The following is a 13,497-nucleotide window of genomic DNA, read 5'->3' on the forward strand; positions in this document are numbered from 1 at the left end:
CAGTGTTTTTTTTTTTTTTTTTTTCCTATTCTTCAACCCTACTGACTTCCTATCATATTGTTTCTGCAGGAAACCAGACCCAGCTGCTGCCTAGGTGCAACGACTTCATCTCTGACCCAGATGGCTCTGCAGCCTCAGAGTACAATGCTAACAACTGCTCAGGTGGGGGGTCCCAAAAGAAAAGATGGCCTTTCTCATGTCTGCTTAAATTCCCCTATTGATATGACTCTCTCTCCTCAGAGACCAGACAGCTGCGCCTTGTGGATGGGAGCAGTCGCTGTGCCGGGAGAGTGGAGATCTTCTACCAGGGCCACTGGGGCACCATCTGTCATAATAACTGGGACATGAAGGATGCCCACGTTGTGTGCAGACAGCTGGACTGTGGATGGGCCCTTAGTATCATGCCCTTGGACCTATTTGATTTGGGATCGGGACTTATTTGGCTGGACAACCTGCAATGCACAGGAAAGGAGTCTCACGTGTGGATGTGCCCTTCTCAAGGCTTGAAGAAGCACAACTGTTCTCAAGACTGGGATGCAGGAGTCATCTGCTCAGGTACGGTCATTGCATTGTCCACTGACTAGGAGAATGGAAAGTTCCAGAGAATCAGGTACTGAAATCTTGGGGAATAAGGAATGAATAAGCCAGAGAGGTCTGAGACTTCGACCCATAGCCACTGATGGGTCAAAGCAGCTGAGAATGATGGGCTTCATTTACTTACAGTTTGCAAGTCTCAATGCCAGCCTTTCCTTCTACAGTAGTCTCATATGACAAGATAGTATGTTCTAGAATCATCCCAATTAAGACCAAGTTTTCTAACTTTGTTTTTTATAACTTACTTTCTAAAACAGTGAATATTTGCAAACCATCACCCATACTCCTTTTGACAGTGAGTCTGTAGGAGGGAGAGACAAGAATGAAGGAGCACTCTCCTCTCACTTCTGAGGACCCGGTTGAAAAGTGAGGCACTGTTTTGACCTGAGCTAGTAGAAATAAAGGGTTGGGATCCTATTTAATAAATCAGAAAGGAATTTATAGATTTGTGGTATATTTTGACTGTCCTTTACACATTCAGACATAAGTAATCATAGCTCTTTGGCTGGAAGGACCAGAGAACTGTAGATGAAATGCTCTGAGTCACAGGGTTCTCTTTCTCCCACTGTTACTAGAAAAGATTCTTTCTCCCTTTTATCTTTCAAAAAAAATCCATATAATCTTGACTTTGGAGGGACACTCAGCCATGTACTTGCAAGTCAGTGGTGGATGCAATAAATATTAATTGGTATGTTTTGTTGTAAGAGATTATAGAGTTTATACCTGATGGCTCTAATGATGTAAGAGAAGTGCAACTGGCTTTTTTTATTAGGCTGAAAGTAAGAAGCCAAGTAAATTTTTCGAAGAAGGTGAAGGAGGCATACAATAGCTGGTGGTAGGTGGCAATGGGAACTGACAAAGTACACATAATCTTTTCTCAGTAGCACTGAGGGCCCAGATGAGATATGGATAATTTAATACCTAGTTCATGTTTATGTGAATTCTGTACGGGTAGTTACGGGGAAGGAGAAAACTGAGTGGTAAGATTGATTCATCCTTGATGTATGCAAAAAATTGGAACAGTTTATGAAAGGCTTTCCTAGTGATAAAATTTGAATAAGTAACTGGCCTAAGAACACAGGGTATCCATATGTCAAGAGACTTGACAAGAATATATCTGATTTAATTTCCATTTTGCTTTAGGGGTTAATTCATATTAATTAGTAGCTGGCTGTAGGGGCAATTTCCCTTTCTTTGTGCTATCCTGGTCTCTCATAAGCTTGTCACTGTACTCGAAACTGTCTTATTTGTTTTTCTCCCCTACTAGAAATGAATCTCCACAAAGATATGAAGTATGGCAAACTCTGACAAGATCTTTGTGTTTTGAATAAAACAACGTGAAAGTGGACTGAAGGTTCAATATTGCCTTCAGATACATTTCTCCTCCCTCGATATTATACTTGTGCAGAAAGTCCAGGGATGGTAGCTTGGAAGCCTACTCTCTCTCCACCATTTTCACTATTTACCTCTCAGAGGCTCAATGTTTGCCAACTCTGGACCTCTAGAACCCACTCTCTATGTCGCTTTCATACTGACAACCTCAGGCTTTCAGGCATGAATGGGCAGGCACAACAGTATGGGACAAGTTTGATCTTCAAGGATGATACTTTGACCTCTGTTTATCTCTGATTGGCCAAATACCACATCCATGGAGACATTATCAGCATATCATGCAATCCAGTGCTCTGTTCCAGACAATACTAGGAACAGAGATTGATGGATGAGCAGGTAGTGGATACAGAGGCAGATGAGGCTTATGGTTAGAGGTCCTGAGAGTTGCTTTGGTTGCAGATGAGTTCAGCTACGGCAGAATAGAAGAGACAGTCTTCGTCAGAGGAGAAAAGTAAAGGTGTGGTCTAGATGTAAGATGATGGAAATCAGCCTGGTCATCCTCGCTGTCTTGCATCCATGGGTAAAATCCAAATATAAAGTTCTAGCAGTGACAGGAGGTGAGAGAAAACATTTCCTCTGGCCACAATAGAAGCAGCAGTTGTGGGAAATTGGGATCTTACAGGTTAGGCACAGGTACAGAAAGCACAGTTTCCTGAAGGCCTGGCCCCTGTGATCCCTACTGAGACTTAGGTAGATGCCTCTCTTGCAAATGGACTGAGTTTGGAAAATGGATGCTGTCTTAGGCTGGGTTCTCTAGAGAAGCAAAACTAGTAAAGCATATAAATAGAGAGAGAGAGATTTATATTAAGGAAACAGCTCATGTGATTGTAGAGGCTGAAATTGTCTCAAGTTCGTGGATCAGTATAGAGGCTTTTCTCAAATTACATGGACATAGGGTCTGGCAAACCCAAGATAAGCAGGTTGGAGAGCAAGGCTCTTGCTCACAGGCTGTGAAGATTGACAAACTCCAAGACTGGCAGATGAACCAATAGCTCAAGCCCCAAGAACCAGAGGTCAGACAAACAGGAGGCAGCCACAGGATCCAGAGAGAGCAAAAATCCAGAATGTCTGCTTATATTTCGATGCAGACCACACCCCCAAGGAAACTCCCCTCCAACTGATTGGCTACATATAGCACATTCCATCATGGGAGTGATCATATATAAACACTAAGAATCATGGCCCAACCAAGTTGACACACAATCTTAACCATCACAGATGCCATCTCTGTGAAGAGAGTGTAGAGATGAAGCAGCAAGGAGAATGGGACATGATATATATTTAACGCTGCACCTAAAAGAAGAAGAAATGCTGTACAGGCATCTGGGATGTGGAGTTGTCAGTGAGAAACATCAAATGGGGACAAAAAAGCATAAGTCTGGATTATGCTATGATTATTTTAATCAGTAACCTCGCTTACATCTAGACTGTTTTCTCATATTTAAATAAAAACAAAATTAAATTTTCAGGTTTTGGTAAATAGGGAAGATATTTTTACTGATTAATGAATATTAAATTAGTTAATACCATGATCTGGGATCTGAACCAGCTTCTGGGAATATAATTGTGAAAAAAATGAATCTAGTTCTTGCCCTCATTGAGTTTACATTCAGCAGACAGATATAGATATAAGATATAGATCTTAGAAAAGAATATACAGGTATACATATAGACCCAAAACTGAAGCCAAACCCACTGCCAGTGAGTCAATTCTGACTCATAGTGACCCTATAGGGCAGAGTAGAACTGTCCCACAGAGTTTCCAAGGAGTGCCTGGCAGATTTGAACTGCCAACCTCTTGGTTAACAGCCGTAGCACTGAACCACTACGCCAGCAGGGTTTCCATATAGATACAAGATCTACTAAATGACAGAAAAATGATAGAGATAACAAAAATAAATATAATGAGGTATATTTTAAGAAAGTATCACCACCCAGTTGATTTACCAGCCTGGGAATCTTCCTTTCACTATTTTCTCATGTTTGGTAAAGTAGACAGTGGAGAAAAAAAGAGAAAGACCCTTAATGAGATGGATTGACACAGTGGCTGCAACAACGGGCTCAAGCATAACAATTGTGAGGTTGTCCCAGGACCAGGCAGTGTTTCATTCTATTGTACATAGGATTGCTAGGAGTCAGAGTCAAGGCAACAGCACCTAAAAACAACAACATTCTCTCTCACATTGTATCTATTGCTAAATTCCATATATTTATCTTAATACTTAAAAATTCTATCCTCTATTATTAGGAGTCCTCTGCCATTTTCTTTTCTCTGCACGATTGCTTTTACTTCCTGCCAGCCCCTCTGTATCCACTTGCTGCTTCCTTTGCCCTATTTAGTGTCTTAGCACTGGACTTTAGTGGTTAGAGTGAAATATCAGAATGGTGTGGGGTGTTAGAGAAAAAGAGGAGAAAGCCATTACTGTTCTTAAAGATTTAATCAGGAGGTTGGGCCAAAGATGGTGGAGTAGTCAGATGCTTCCGGAGAACCCTCTTACAACAAAGACCCAAAAAAACAAGTGAAACAATTACATTTATGACAAGCTAGAAGCCCTGAACATCAAAGGCAAAGTTAGAAAACAGACTGAGCAGCAAGGAGAGGGAGAGACGGTTTAGTAGCAGAGAGGATTTGCCGGACCTGAATGGATGGGATCCCTCAGGCACCATTCCCGAGAGCAGCTGCAGCAGGCTGGTGGTAGCATTAGGCTACAGTTTCCTCAGGGAGAAACAGCCAGCTGCACAATCTATTCACACCTCCAGAACCAGAGAAGAATGGTGCTCTTGGCAAAAGCTAAGTACTTGCATATATTTTACCATGCTCCTAGCCCCGAAGCTGGCTTTTGTGGCTGTCAATTTCTCTGGGCCTGAGATAGGTCCTGTTGCATGCTCTGAGCCATTCTCCCGGCTTTGGAGAAGGAACAAATTTACAACACAGGGAAAAGATAATCTGTCAGCTCCACTAACCTGGGGAGCTCAGGACAGAAGCGGCTCCTGTCCAGGCACAAATGGTCCTTGGACGTTAAATACCTTTCCCCTCTGCATGGACCTGTGTGGGCCTATTTCAGGAGAATAGGCCCTTGTTGGCAGACTGTAACTGTTTGAGCTGTGTAGTGGGGATGTCAGTGTTTGATGTTTGACACCACTTTGCCTATTAAACAGCATCCTTACCTATTCACATCAGGGGCCTAAGGACTGGTGGCTCCACTCAGGTCACCCAGCCACCCACTACAGAGATACAAGGATAATTGGTACCTCCCAGTCCTTACAACCAAAAGCATTGAGTGCCCAAAGTCCATCTGCAGAACCCACCCACCTGTGTGCTCTAGGGAACAGGGACGTGCTTTCCTCACAGACACTCAGGGGACAGTTTTCAGCCCCCTGCCTTGTTCAGAGTGTGACCCACTGCTGCAACCAGATACTGGTACCTACACAAATCACCCCTGCCCCTCTAAGACTGTAGGACAGAGCCTGTACCACACACATGATGACCAACTACCTGGACACCTGAGCTGAAGCCATACAAGAAAAGTGAATAGACTCCTACGGTCATATACTTGGTAACAGCTCTAGCCATTTTGTGACAGGGCGTTAGAGTTTCAAAGGTGAAAATAATCAAACTAGCTAACTCAAGCAACCTATTCAGACATATCAAAACAAAACAAAGCAAGAAGCTAGGATATAGTAAGCAAACATAAAATAAACTAATACAACTACAGTCAATGTCAAATCACATGAAGAAGCAGACCATGATTGCTTCAACAAGCTCTCAGAACAAAGAATCAAGGGATCTTCTGGATGAAGGTGCCTTCCTGGAATTACTGGATGTAGAATACAAAAGATTAATATACAGAACCCTTCAAGACGTTAGGAACGAGATCAGGCAATATGCAGAACAAGCCAAGGAACACACACATAAAGCAATTGAAGAAATTAAAAAGGTTATTAAAGAACATAAGGAAAAAATTAATAAGCTGCAAGAATCCATAGAGAGACAGCAACCAGAAATTCAAAACATTAACAATAAAATTACAAAATTAGACAACTCAATAGAAAGTCAGAGGAGCAGAATTGAGCAAGTGGAAGGCAGAATTGGGAAGACTGAAGATAAAGCACTTGGCACCAATATATTTAAAGAAAAATCAGATAAAAGAATTCAAAAAAATGAAGAAACCCTGAGAATCATGTGGGACTCTATCAAAAGAAACAACATACGAGTGATTGGAGTGCTGGAATGGGGAGGTATAACAGAAAATACGTAGAGAATTGTTGAAGATTTCTTGGCAGAAAATTTTCCTGATATCTATCCAAGATGCTCATCGAACTCCACATAAGGTGGATCTTAAAAGAAAGTCACCAAGACATAATCAAATTTGCCAAAACCAAAGATAAAGAGAGAATTTTAAGAGCAGCTAGGGATAAAGGAAAAGTCACCTACAAAGCAGAGTCAATAAGAATAAGCTGGGACTCCTCAGCAGAAACCAACAATGCAGGCAGCAAGGCAGTGGAATGACTTATATAAAGCATTGAAGGAAAAAACTGCCAGCCAAGAATCATATATCCAGCAAAATGGTCACTCAAATATGAAGGCAAAATTAGGACATTTCCAGACAAACAGGAGTTTAGGGAATTCATAAAAATCAAACTAAAACTACAAGAAATATTAAAGGGAGTTCTCTGGTTAGAAAATCAATAATATCAGATATCAACCCAAGACTAGAACACTGGACAGAGCAATCAGGTGTCAACCCAGTTAGGGAAATCACAAGAATAAATTGAGACTAAAAAACACTCAAAATAGGGAAACAGCTATGTCATTATGTAAAAGAAGACAACATTAAATCAATAAAGAGGGACTAAAAAAATGTAGTCATGGATCTTTCATATGGAGAGGAAGACAAGACAATATGAAGACATAACAGTTAGGTTTAAACTTAGAAAAATAAGGGTAAATATATAAGTAACCACAAAGGAGACTAACAATCCTCCTCATCAAAATAAAACACAAGAAAAAAATACAGACTCAGCAGAAACAGAAGCAAATACAATGAATAAGAGGAAAACACAATATATAAACTACTCAGCAGAAAAAATTTAGTGGGGAAAAGAAACTGTTAACAACACACAAAAGAAGACACCAAAATGATAGCATTAAACTCACACTTATCCACGATTACGCTGAATGTAAATGGACTAAATCCACCAATAAAGACACAGAGTGGGGGAATGGATTAAAAAAACATGATCCATCTATATGCTGCCTACAAGAGACACACCTCAGACATAGAGACACAAACAAACTAAAAGTCAAAGGATGGGAAAAAATATATCAAGCAAACAACAATCAAAAAAGAGCAGGAGTGGAAATATTAATTTCTGACAAAATATAATTTAAATCCACCACGAAGGATAAGGAAGGACATTATACAATGACTAAAGAGAAAATATACCCAGAGGATATAACCACATTAAATATTTATGCACCAAATGACAGGGCTGCAAGATACATAAAACAAACTTTAACAGCATTGAAAGTGAAATAGAGCTCCACAATTATAGTATGAGACTTCCACACACCACTTTCGGTGAAGGAAAGAACATCCAGAAAGAAGCTCAATAAAGACATGGAAGATCTAAATGCCACAATCAACCAACTTGACCTCATAGACATAACAGAACACTCCACCCAACAGCAGCCTACTGTACTTTCTTTTCCAAAGCACGTGGAACATTCTCAAGAATTGACCACATATTAGGTCATAAAGCAAGCCTTAGCAGGATCCAAAACACTGAAATATTACAAAACATCTTCACTGACCAAAAGACTGTAAAAGTAGAAATCAATAACAGAAAAAGCAGGGAAAAGAAATCAAACACTTGGAAACTGAAAAATACCCTGCTCAAAAATGACAGGGTTATAGAAGACATCAAGAATGGAATAAAGAAATTCATAGAATCCAATGAGATTGAAAACACTTCCTATCAGAACCTTTGGGACAAAGTGAAAGCAGTGATCAGAGGTCAATTTATTTCAATAAACGCACACATACAAAAAGAAGACAGGGCCAAAATCAAAGAGTTATCCCTACAACTTGAACAAATAGAAAGAGCGCGACAAGAGAAACTCTCAGGCACTAGAAGATAGTGAATAATAAAAATTAGAGCAGAATTAAATGACATAGAGAACAAAAAAAGATTGAAAGAGTTAACAAGACCAAAAGCTGGTTCTTTGAAAAAATTAACAAAATTGATAAACCACTGGCCAAACTGACAAAACAAAAACAGGAGAGGAAGCAAATAACCTGTATAAGAAGTGAAATGGGCAATATTACAACAGACCCAACTGAAATTAAAAGAACCATATCAGATTACTTGAAAAATATGAAAACCTAGAATAGATGAATTCCTAGAAACACCACCTACCTAAACTAACACAAACAGAGGTAGAACAACTAAATAAACCCATAATAAAAGAAGAGATTTAAAAGGTAATTTAAGAACTCCCAACAAAAAAAAAAAAAGCCCCAGCCCAGAAGGCTTCACTGCAGAGTTCTACCAAACTTTCAGAGAAGAATTAACACCACTGCTACTAAAGGTATTTCAGAGCATAGAAAAGGACGGAATATGCTGAAACTCATTCTAAGAAGACACCATATCCTGATACCAAAGCCAGGTAAAGATACCACAAAAAAAGAAAATTACAGACGTATATTCCACATGAAATTAGATGCAAAAATCCTCAACAAAATTCTAGCCAATAGAATTCAACAACATATCAAAAACATAATTCACCATGACTAAGTGGGATTCATACCAGGTGTGCAGGGATGATTCAACATTAGAAAAACAATTAACGTAATCCACCACATAAATAAAACACAGGAATCACATGATTTTATCAATTGATGCAGAAAAGGCATTTGACAAAGGTCAACACCAATTCATGATAAAAACGCTCAGCAAGATAGGAAGAGAAGAAAAATTCCTTAACATAATAAACAGCATTATACAAAGCCAACAGCCAACATCATCCTAAATGGAGAGAGTCTGAAAACATTCCCGTTGAGATCGGGAACCAGACAAGGATGCCCATTATCACCACTCTTATTCAACATTGTACTGGAGGTCCTAGCCAGAGCAGTTAGGCTAATAAAGAAATAAAGGGCATCCAGATTGGCAAGGAAGAAGTAAAAGTATCTCTATTTGCAGATGACATGATCTTATACACAAAAAACCCTGAAGAATCCTCAAGAAAGCTACTGAAACTAATAGAAGAGTTCAGGAAAGTATCAGGATACAAGATAAACACGCAAAAATCAGTTGGATTCCTCTACACCAGCAAAAAGAACATCGAAGAGGAAATCACCAAATCAATACCATTTACAGTGGGCCCCAAGAAGATAAAATACTTAGGAATAAATCATACCAGAGACGTAAAAGACCTATACAAAGAAAACTATAAGATGCTACTGCAAGAAACCAAGAGACCTACGTAAGGGGAAAAATATACCTTGCTCATGGATGGGAAGACTTAACATTGTAAAAATGTCTATTCTACCCAAAGTGATCTACAGACACAATGCAATTCCGATCCAAATTCCAATGACATTTTTTAATGCAATGGAGAAACAAGTCACCAACTTCATACGGAAGGGAAAGAGGCTCCAGATAAGTAAAGCATTATTGAAAAAGAAGACCAAAGTGAGAGGCCTCACTCTACCTGATTTTAGAACCTATTATACCGCCACAGTAGTCAAAATGGCCTGGTACTGGTACAACAACAGATACATAGACCAATGGAACAGAACTGAGAATCCAGACATAAATCCATCCACATATGAGCAGCTGATATTTGACAAATGCCCGAAGTCAGTTAAACGGGGAAAAGACAGTCTGTTTAACAAACGGTGCTGGCATAACTGGATATCCATTAGCAAAAAAATGAAACAGGACCCATACCTCACACCATGCACAAAAACCAACTCAAAATGGATGAAAAACCTAAATATAAAATCTAGAACAATAAAGATCATGGAAGAAAAAATAGGACAACTCTAGGAGCCCTAATAAACAGTATATAAATCATTACTAGCTATGCAAAAGAGAAACTAGGTAAGTGGGAGCTCCTAAAAATCAAACACCTAGGCTCATCCAAAGACTTCACCAAAAGAGTAAACAGATTACCTACAGACTAGGAAAAATTTTTAGCTATGACATATCTGATCAGCATCTCATCTCTAAAATCTACATAATACTGCAAAAACTCAACTACAAAAAGACAAATAACCCAATTAAAAATGGGCAACGGATATGAACAGGCACTTCACTAAAGAAGACATTCAGGCTGCTAAGAGATACATGAGGAAATGCTCAATATCATTAGCCATTAGAGAAATACAAATCAAAACTACCATGAGATTCCATCTCACTCCAACAAGGCTGGCATTAATCCAAAAAACACAAAATAATAAATGTTGGAGAGATTGGAACATTTAGACACTGTTGGTGGGAATGTAAAATGGTACAACCACTTTGGAAATCGATTTGGCACTTTCTTAAAAAGCTAGAAATAGAACTACCATATGATCCAGCAATCCCACTCCTTGGAATATATCCTAGAGAAATAAGAACCTTTACATGAACAGATATATGCACAGCCATGTTCATTGCAGCGTTGTTTACAATAGCAAAAAGATGGAACCAACCAACGTACCCATCAACAGATGAATGGATAAATAAATTATGGTATATTCACACAATGGAATATTACGCATCTGTAAAGAACAATGATGAATCCATAAAACATTTCATAACATGGAGGAATCTGGAAGGCATTATGTTGAGTGAAATTAGTCACTTGCAATAGGACAAACATTGTATGAGACCACTATTACAAGAATTCGAAAAATAGTTTAAACAGAGAAGAAAATATTCTTTGATGGTTAAGAGAGGAGGGAGGCAGGTAGGAAGAAGGGTATTCACTAATTAGAGAGTAGATAGGAACTATTTTAGGTGAAGGGAATGACACACACAATACAGGAGAGGTCAGCACAACTGGACTAAACCAAAAGCAAAGAAGTTTTCTGAATAAACTGAATGCTTTGAAGGCCAGCGTAGCAGGGGTGGGGGTTTGGGGACCATGATTTCAGAGGACATCTAAGTCAATTGGCATAATAAAATCTATTAAGAAAACATTCTGCATCCCACTTTGGAAAGTGGCTTCTGGGGTCTTAAACTCTAGCAAGCGGCCATCTAAGATGCACCAATTGGTCACAACCCACCTGTAGCAAAGGAGAATGAAGAACATCAAAGACACAAGGTAATTATGAGCCCAAGAGACAGAAAGGGCCACGTAAACTGGAGACTGCATCAGCCTGAGACCAGAAGAACTAGATGGTGCCTGGCCACAACCGATGACTGCCCTGACAGGGAACACAAAAAAGAACCCCTGAGGGAGCAGGAGAGCAGTGGGATGCAGACCCCAAATTCTTGTCAAAAAGACCAGACTTAAGAGTCTGACTGAGACTAGAAGGACCCCAGAGGTCATGATCCCCAGACCTTCTGTTAGCCCAAGGCAGGAACCATTCCCAAAGCCAGCTCTTCAGATAGGGATTGGACTAGACGATGGGACAGAAAATGATACTGGTGATGAGTGAGCATCTTGGATAGAGTAGACACATGAAACTATGTGGGCAGCTCCTGTCTGGAGGGGAGATGAGAGGGCAGAGGGGGTCAGAGGCTGGCCGAATGGACATGAAAACAGAGAGTGAAGGGAAGAAGTGTGCTGTCTCATTAGAGGGAGAGCAACTAGGAATATATGGCAAGGTGTATATAAGTTTTTGTACGAGAGACTGACTTGGTTTGTAAACTTTCACTTAAAGCACAATAAAAAAAAGAAAAAAATAGTAAACAAAATAAGTAAATTACAAAAAAAAAAAGATTTAATCACTTGATTTCTATATTCACAGGTTTGTGAAATGATTATGGAAGAGAATTAAGTTACCCCAGGAGTATGAAGTGTTTTGTTTGAGGGAAGGTGTATTCCAGTTAGGTCTAACCCTGAACTCTGAGCAATATGGCTAAGTAATCTCCTTGCTGCCTCCAGCTGAACCAATTCATATTGAGTGCTATTGCCCATGTCCTCTTGTAATTGGTGGCTCAGAGCTTCCTTGATCCAGTATGAAAACAAGCAAGCAGTAGAATTTCCCAGTCATGTAGGTTATGTCCTTGTGGCAGTTGACATTTTTTCCCTTGAAGTCCACCATTAGACTTTGCATCCACAGGCAGGATAGTGGATATACCTCCCAGTGCTGCGTCAGAGGGTTCTGCCCTGACATGTGTAAGATCTTTTTGATAATTCAGCAGGTATTTGAGTATTTAATACTTGTCAGGTTAAATAAAACAGCGTTTAGGAAATGTTTCTTTTCTGTTCTTTCTGAGCTTGTAATTTGGTATGATTAACACAGAAACTAACAACCTGTTATGTAAAAAGTGCTTTGATTAGAATGAGAAGACTATGGCCAATCCCAGCCAGACCAGCCAAGGGCTCCTAACACAAGCCTCTCGGGGAGATGAAGATGGATAATGTTAAGGGACAAGCAGATCATCGTCTCTCTCACCTCTTAATGCAGTAATTTTTCTCATCATTATCGGATAAGTGGTCAGGCCTATCCTCCAATTCTTTAATTCCTGTAATGTCATCTCTGTTTTTTCCCTTGCTCTCTGTAGCAGATTTTTATTGTTTGAACAGATTTCCTAAAACTCTGCTATCATACACACCTCACAGCGTGCATACCTAAGCAGTCAGGGTCCTTTAGCAGAAGTAATTCCAGCAATGCATAAATAATCATGAGCACACTCAGAAATCAGGCCACTTTATGAAGAAAAATTATTCTTTTTGATTTTGGGTTTGTATGAAGAAAAATTATTCTTTTTGATTTTGGGTTTGTATGAAGAAAAATTATTCTTTTTGATTTTGGGTTTGTTTTGTTTTGTTTTTTCATTGTGTTGCCTTTCATTCTATTCATAATATGGTGCTTGGATGGCCAAACCATGAATCTTTTCTTTGATCTCTCTCCTTCAGTTTCAAAACCTTATCCACTACAACATTCACCTGCCACACACCCGCCCACATAGTACTTCTACCGGAGATACTTCCCTTTTTTATGTGATAGAACTTCTATCTAATTGGCAGGTATGTCTCTGTTTTCATTACTAGTATTGATAATTTGGTTCTCTCTCTGTTATTCACAATTAGTCTTGTGCAGTGTTTGTCAATTTTATTCGTTTTTTCAAAGAACCAACTTTGGAGTATTTTTAATTTGCTCTGTTTTCTCTATCATGCTTCTTTTCTATATCATTGCTTTCTGTTGTTTTCTTTATTGATTCCAACTTTCTACTTACTGTAGGTTTGATTGCTGATCTCCTAGTTTCTTAGGCGGAAATTTATATTTTTCATTTCATTCTTCCTTCTGTTCTAAATCATGCTTCTAGGCTATGAATTTCCTTTAAGTA

At 39.3% G+C, this 13,497-nt stretch overlaps 1 protein-coding gene across 1 annotated transcript in view; it reads left to right on the forward strand.

Annotated features, from left to right (window-relative positions):
* LOC111750834 (antigen WC1.1-like) overlaps nucleotides 1–13,497 on the forward strand; it is a 63,383-nt gene that overhangs the window by 14,836 nt on the left and 35,050 nt on the right. The window contains exons 2-3 of the mRNA XM_064285184.1: nucleotides 70–162; nucleotides 241–555. Coding sequence (XP_064141254.1) covers nucleotides 70–162; nucleotides 241–555 — 408 coding nt within the window. The remainder of the gene's footprint in view (nucleotides 1–69; nucleotides 163–240; nucleotides 556–13,497) is intronic.

The sequence above is a fragment of the Loxodonta africana genome, chromosome 4, assembly GCF_030014295.1.
Source record: "Loxodonta africana isolate mLoxAfr1 chromosome 4, mLoxAfr1.hap2, whole genome shotgun sequence".
NCBI classification, from domain to species: Eukaryota; Metazoa; Chordata; class Mammalia; order Proboscidea; family Elephantidae; genus Loxodonta; species Loxodonta africana.